Source organism: Odontomachus brunneus, unplaced genomic scaffold, assembly GCF_010583005.1.
Source record: "Odontomachus brunneus isolate Ranch 3 - 2012 unplaced genomic scaffold, Obru_v1 Obru_scaffold_077, whole genome shotgun sequence".
Classification (NCBI taxonomy): Eukaryota; Metazoa; Arthropoda; class Insecta; order Hymenoptera; family Formicidae; genus Odontomachus; species Odontomachus brunneus.
Genome location: NW_022639527.1, coordinates 1,675,501 through 1,683,569, shown reverse-complemented (window position 1 = coordinate 1,683,569; position 8,069 = coordinate 1,675,501). Strand labels below are relative to the sequence as shown.

Here is an 8,069-nt window from a genome sequence, read left to right as displayed (position 1 = left end):
CAGGACCGGCTACGTTTCATCTTCCAAATCTGCAACAGAAAATACAGTTAGATTAGGTTAGATTTAGGTAAATCTGACAAACGAGCGCGGGAACGAATCGATTAGCTGTTCACGAAATTGAAATATATATTGTTTTAACTAAATCCCGGTTTTCGAACGGTTCAACAGAGAAGTGCAACAAGGATATCAACGTACCTTCGAGTCGGTCCTGCTCGGCACGAACCGGATCCTCCGGTTACAGCATCCGTCGGAACTGCATCCTGCGCATCTGTGTCTCTACCAGAACAAAAAGTAATTTTTTTTAAATAAGTTGACTTTCTTAGAGACCATCCAAAGTGAAAAAAATACGGCCCGCATGAGCCAAATCGCGATTGTTTGGTTTATGACTGCCGTGTATTAAATTATTCACCAAAGAGAAAAACACTTCCTAACAATACAGGGTGTCTCACACTCTCTTCCGGGCATTTTGTGAGGACGTAGAATGAGTTGATGTGAACATAAAAGTCCTATACCGTTTTGCGATATTCGCGATAATTATCGAGATATTAATTGTAGAAAATTTGTAAATGATCATGCAGAATATGGTAAATGAGTTATAATAGCGACGACTGCCGTCGTGTACTTATACTTTAGGTCAAATCGTATAAAAAAGTTCTCTACCATTTTGCAAATAATCACATAGATTTTTAATTATTAATTAAAGAAGATGAGTGCATTATCAAAATTGTGCAATAATCTTTTTTAATTAATAATTAAAAATCTATGTGATTATTTGGAAAATGGTGGAGGACTTTTTTGTTCAATTTGACCTAAAGTATAAGTACACGACGACAGTCGTCGCTACTATAACTCATTTACCATATTCTGCATGATCATTTACAAATTTTCTACAATTAATATCTCGATAATTATCGCGAATATCGCAAAACGGTATAGGACTTTTATGTTCACCTCAACCTGTTCTACGTCCCCACAAAATGCCCGGAGGAGAGTGTGAGACACCCTGTATATCTTTCTAAATTTAGCTAAAAAAATATGTGTTAGTCATCCTTTGAATTTCACATTGTCTTCGCCTCGAGAAACACAATGTTAAATTATTACCCGATAGTTTCGACGAACTCAGTTATCGGAGAGTTATATACATGACTGAAATTTCTAGCCGCGACCAACAGATGGAGTCGGCGGTATAAAAGCTGACGCGAGCTCGCGGTTTTACCAACGGATCGCGTGCGCCAATCGATTGATCGTACGCAAACAAGATCCAGTCTATCAATTTTTTTCCGTAATTAACAAGCGAATTACAAGTCTTCTTTTGTTCCTCACCCCTTTCACTCGCTTCCTTAGATATTTCCCACAAAGGTCGACGTATAAAGTGTCCACAATTCCGCCAAATACGAACTTTGTGTCAAAAATTTCTCTCTCTCAAAACTTAGTCATATATACACTCGGTCATAACATCTCGAACATTACGGTCGATCGAAGCACCGTATGCAAGTCGGAATTTTGATCCTACTTTCAGCCTCACTATTTCATTCAACGCCTATTTTGATACTAAAGAAAATGAAAAAGGAAAGGACCCCGCACAAACCTTATGGAAATTGAATTTCGGTCGAATTGGCTGAAGATTTGATATGTTGTAGATCTTGTCGTCCTGATAAAAAGTCTCCACAGGTACGATCTTCTGCAATGAACCGTTTGATTTCTACGAGATGTCATTTTTCAAAACAGGCTAATACTACAATATCTTATTTTCAACGGATACGATGTACTCCTACATCATTGTACTTTCTATGTATTTTTTTAAGTAAAAAGTTATAAGGATATTATTGACTTTATTGCTTCTTACAAAAAAGTTATAAAGATATCGAGATCAATAACTTGATTTTAGAAATTTAAGTCAATGCTGTGTTGCTTCATGTCTAGGGCGGGAAAATAAATGGACACAATCATAGGGTGCATGCAAAGAACCGCTTTATTTGAGTAGGCCGTGCGTTGTGAGAGGCGAGGGGACTCACAATAATCAAGCACTCCGATTTGTGAGAGGCGAGGGGACTCACAATAATCAAGCACTCTGACTTTTGAGAAGCAATCAAGTCAATATAACTTTCCTTTTTATCCTTATAACTTTTTATTTAAAAAAATATATAGAAAGTACAAATAATGATGCAGGAATGCACCGTATCCCTTGAAAATAAGATATAGCCTGTAGTATTAGCCTGTTTTGAAAAATGACGCCTAGTACAGGTCAAACGGTTCATTGTAGGAGGTCGTACCTGTGGAGACTTTTTATCAAGACGACAACATGTCAAATCTTCAGCCAATTCGATCAAAATTCAATTTCCATAAGGTTTGTGCGGGGTCCTTTCGGACATCACCAAAGCAGGAGTAAATTGTATCATTCGAATTAAACCTACTTTGCTAGCTTAGCTCCTATTGTGTCGTAGAGTCCAAGATTTAACATAAGACCAAAGGTTCGACTCGGATTAGCGAGACAAAGGAAGCAAATTAGCGGGGCGATTACGAAGGAGATTAGCCGAAGCGCGCTTTCGTCCCGTCGCTGTCGATCTCGAGTCAGGAGACCGCGTCGTGAAACATGAAAAAACGCCAGACAAAGCCGGCGGCCCGTCTGCGGATGACGGGACAAGCCCGTGGGGGCGCATGAATGGAGGTATGACGTGTAGTACCGTAATGGACATTCCGGCGCGGTGGCTCAAATCCGGGCGTCCAGTTGCGTAAGCGTAGTCACGACAGACGTCCCGTCACGACCCATAACGGGCCGTACTTTTACCGCTCGTAGGTGGAAAAGTGCTGTACAATCACCTCTCTCGAACCCCTGTGATTTCCGAGCGGCGCGCCCGCTTGCGAATTCGTAGCTGACGCCGGCCGTGTATTGCACCTCGTCGGCTATTACGCGCGCAATTCACCCGCGACTTTGCAACTTTTCTCCACGCGATTCTCCCGAGTTTCTCTCTCTACCCTCCCCCCTCTCCCTCGTCCCCCCGCCTCTCCCCGCTGAGCTACGCATGTGGCGATTATTTCGAATATCGAACGTTCGCTCCTCTCGGCGAATAATCGTTTTGAATCAAGGCTAACCGCGCGATTTCACATGAGATTCCCAAGGTCCCGTCAGTCATTGAAATAATTAGAGACAATCGAGAGTTGGGAGTATTACAAATTTCTCGCTGCATCAAAAAGTTAAACCGAGCTAATTACGCTCGGAAATGATGGAAAGTCAATATTTTCAGCGATCACAGTATTACAGTGTACAGAGTCAAATAACGAGGTCAATTGAAACGTTAGCACGGAATTAAAATGTTCGTACATTTTAATGTGCGTTGCACGAAATGGAATCTACGAAAAGCTCAATTCTATTTCAAACTTTCAGTCGCAATTATTTAATTTCATAAAGTTACACCGAAATCTACTTTCAATTTTGTTAATCTCAATGTTTCAATAAGCGAGTTTCTGATCGCGAGTTAAATTCCTCTCGCAGCGAACGTTCGACTAAAAGTGGTGGAATCAATCTCTAATATTAAAATTTAATACTGCAGGATAGATAACCGAACGGGTCGATTTTACATTATATAGGAACAATTACATACTGTTCGGCCACCCGCGCCCTTTAACTCTCAGGGCGTGCTGAGCCCTCTAATGTGTATAAATAGAGCACTAAAAATAGCAGCTTCAAAGATATGCGGTTAAGTCTCCCTCGCCGCCCCATGTGGTAGAGACTCTGAAATCCCCATTTCCTTGCGTCACCCCCATAGCCGCTGAGTCACACCGGTCCTATCTCGCTCCCCAAGGAGCATCACAAACATTCACCACCCTCACTCGCGTTTATCTGGTAAATCTCATTTTCGAAATGACGTTCAGCGGACCGAACGCGCTCGAAAGCCACGTGTCGACAGTTACCGAGTTTGCGCCTAAATCAAACAACAATAACCTTCAAACATCGAGATCAATTGGTATCCTCGGTGACAAGTTAATTTTCAGGTATAGCAAAATTAATTTTCAGCTAAAGACCACAAATTTTGCCTGATAGTTCAAGATCTCTGTTAGATAATAATATTAATAATATTAATAATATTAATAATAATAGAATAATATTAATAATAATATAGATATGTATTAATAATAATATTAATAATATTAATAATATTAGAATAATATTAATAATAATATAGATTGATTCAGATATCTTTTTGCAATAAAACACAGCTTTCATTCGTCGGCAAAATATAAATATTTTGCTCACGTCAAAGCTTGTTCAGTAAAGTGTTTAGACACTTTAGAGTCATCCTGATGATAATGCTGGTGAAATCTGTGAAACCTTTTTATCCAAAGGACTCATTTCTCGAAATTCAGTTCTTCTTGGCGAGAAATCAATCTCGACGAGACAATGTCACGGGTGTTGCATCGCGTTTGCGTTCTCGAGATCGAATAACACGCTATGCGGTTTAAACGCCTGATCGCGTCTAAATAAATAACAAATAAAAAGCAACAAGTGTCGCGGAACTCGCCGTGCTCGCCGTGTCGATCGTGTCAATATGTAATTCCCTCTTATGAAACGAAAATTTACGAGTACAAGGCCGCCCATTATCATAAGCAAAGGAATTAACGTAATCGCAGTCACGGCGGCCCTTTCAATTCTCTCGAACGCGAGACGGCGGCGAACGACCGATATATAAAACGTGTAATTCAAGATTTCCCATGGATCAGTTCGTGCCGCGATCCGATCTGAATTGCGTCAATATGCAATACGGCGGCGTTGCATAACGCGATCCGTAATACGGCATAACTCCGCGTATCGCAAGCGCACACGCCCGTTGCATTCACGATATTTTCCGTTTCGCGGAGCTATCGAGACGTATATCACGATATTATCGACATGTTGCGAAGCTCTTGGCTCCCCGCGGTGCTCGGCGCGATATGTCGTGTTATTGTTGTTGCACGGACGCTGTGAGAATTATTATTAGCCGATCAACACTGAGTATACCAGCAAGAGATACGAATTGCGAATTTGCTTCTTACGTGACTCAGGACTTGTTGTCACATGAACGGCTCGCGATTGGACGATACGAAAAATTCGTTGTAGACAATTTTATTCTCTCAATAACATATCTTCAATAAGATATAAAATAAAAAATAAATATCAAATAAAAATATGAACATGGCTTGAAATGTTTATGAATTAAAATAACCAACACTTCCGTCCTTTTCCATCCTTCTTCGAAATTGTTCGATCTCCTCTACTGAGATAACTCAAATCGATCTGTTTACTCGAGACGACGGTTAACGGACGGTCGATGAGGTTTTTCTTTTCGCCGAGTTGACAATACGTGTCGTACACGCACACACACAATGATACATACCGAATAGTGTGTGCTAATACCGAAAGGAGACTCGAGTCCACGCGAGTAAGCGATATAAAAGGAGCCGAATCGAACGTCTCGAGTTGTGTTGGGTAACTGGATAGATCAGAGTTAACATCGTTCTCGCGCTTATATTTCTTCGAACTGTTCCAGCCTCCCGCGTTACCACCTCCGGATTATTCGCGCCCTAATAACTGATCTGGCGACACGTCTTCCCTATGATCCGCCGTGAAACAAGCGCGAGAACGAAAGGACCCAACATGAACAGTGCGGGAAATTTGCACGGCACAGTTGGATCGATAGGTCGAAGAAGGTCTCGAAGGTATGAGATCTGACACTTTACTTTATTCGCGTTTCTAATAATCACGAGCGCTCGTCGCCCGAGATCCCGCAGTAGACATTCGCAACGGTCCGCGGGGTGTTATTTTATCATTAACGCGACTGAAACGCGCGAGAAACGTCATCACGATCAATCGCTCTATCGTCCTTGCGACGAGAGAGGTGCACAAAGTGGCGTTCGATACAAACAGCACGGACTCGTCTCATTTATTTCAATACTGCTGGTTTTCTCATCAAACTCTGATGTGAACAAAAAGTATTTTGTCGACGAACAAAAGGTGTATTCCATTGCAAAAAAATTTATAAATCAGTCTATATTATTTTCATTACTATTATTATCTACCAGCTAGTAAAATACGGCAACATTTTTGATCTTTAGCTGAAGATTAATTTTGCAATGCTTGAAAATCAATATTCTACGAGAATACATTGTCGTCAATCAACCTCGATCGCGCAATGAAATAAATTGTCTGATAAAAAATTAACAAACAAATATTTTCGATCAAAATACCGATTAATTTTTATATCCGATTAAATTTAATTGAATATTTCCGATCATAATGGCATTTCATCAGATAAATCGATCAAAAAATTATCAACCGATATTTTCCATCGGATGTTTCGGATACAAAAATTCATCGATATTTTGATCGGAAATATCTGTTTGTTAATTTCTTAACGAATAATTTCTCTCAGTGAGATTGAATTCGCCAAATAATATAACGTGGACATGTAAACGCTCGACGTGGCGAACTAAACACGACGGTGAGTCGCCGAGCCGACATTCGACCTCTAAGAACACAATCAACAGATACAGCTCTGTTGTCGCGAACGTGTCGAACGGTGTTAGAGCGTGTGTAATTATTGCCATTCTTTTTTTCTTTTGATTTAAACCTAACGACAATCTACCAACAATATTCGACGGCTTTCTATTTGAAATTATACCGTTAATATATCGTTCTCTTTCAAAATATTCAAATTAAGTAATTATTAATTTAGTAAATTTAGACTGTGTGGCAACATGAAATGATTCAATTATTACATCATTACTTTGCGTAAATAATATTTATTCGGTGGGTGCTAATAATATAACATACTTAAATCTAAATTTTTAATTCGAACAATTGTTTTCACGAAAATCTTGTTAATTTTTTTAAACAGAATTCTGATAACACACTTCTGATCACAATTCAGCTAAAATTCGTTTATATCTCCACAAGATATCTCGTTCAACCAAATTTTGTTTCCCATGTAAGGAATAAAAAAAATGTATATTTTTTTATTTTTTTTTACGAATATTTTATAGTAATATTTATATAATAATATTATATAATATTTTAGTACAATATGTCTCTCTTTCTCTCTCGTCAATATACTCACCGAATAAGTATTTTTTCATTTCTTACATTTTTTTCTCTCAATGTACGACAATCATATCGACCCTAGTTGTAATTTTTCGGCGCGGATATTGATGTTTTAGATATCAGACTAAGTTCAAGGCTGAAAAAGTGTCGCGGAGCTTGAACAACGTTCTCAGCAATTCCAACAGGCGAGCCAAGCGAGCCAAAAAAGCGTGCATACAGAAACATGATGAATTATACCATAACGCTGACGGAAAATTCCGAATGATAAATAAAAATCCAAATTCTGAACTGAGCACGGATGAAGAGAACAAGGAAAACAGGAAAGCGATAAAGAAGATATCCGAGACCAGAATGAACAACAGAAAGCCATTGAAATGCTCGACGAGGGTGCAATTATTGAGGAAAAGTATGAAAACATCTTAATAATACGAAAACTGTGAAACGTACGCGCGCGCCTCGGTTATAACGTTTCGTTTTTGGTATTGCCCCCCGAAAGTTCTCACGCACAAGAGAATACATACCGCATCCAAATAAATTGTACGTTTCACTTTCTCAATAATACATGTAAAGGAGACCGGGGCTAATTGGCTATCGGGATAAGTTGGCAAAACCGGTTATTTCTAATAATTTTCTAACAAGTTATAAAATTGTGCAAGCAAGATTTTTAAAGATGGTTTCAAAATTCTTGCTTGCTTAATTCTGAAATCTGTTGAAGAGCAATAATAGATATAATCAATTTTGCGAATTTATCTCGGTAGCCAAATAGCTCTATTAGACACAAATAAAAACATGCTAATGTCAAATCGTACGTACAAAATATTTCAATTTTAAATACAAAAGTATTCTTTTCAGTGCAGGATAATATTTTTCTGTGTAAATGCGACACGCTTTTGAAATTAATTCGCTCAATATATTGAACTGGCGCGTTCTCTTTCTCTCTCTCTCCCTCTTCCTCTCTCCCTCTCTCTCTCTCTCTCTCTCTCTCTCTCTCTCT

The 8,069-nt window shown here is 39.1% G+C and overlaps 1 protein-coding gene across 1 annotated transcript in view; it reads left to right on the top strand.

The window, feature by feature from the left end:
• Positions 1 to 5,441: 5,441 nt before the first annotated feature.
• LOC116847349 (putative uncharacterized protein DDB_G0277255) overlaps positions 5,442 to 8,069 on the top strand; it is a 4,863-nt gene continuing 2,235 nt past the window's right edge. The window contains exons 1-2 of the mRNA XM_032822267.1: positions 5,442 to 5,694; positions 7,192 to 7,481. Of these exons, the coding sequence (XP_032678158.1) occupies positions 5,591 to 5,694; positions 7,192 to 7,481 (394 nt within the window). The 5' untranslated portion in view covers positions 5,442 to 5,590. The remainder of the gene's footprint in view (positions 5,695 to 7,191; positions 7,482 to 8,069) is intronic.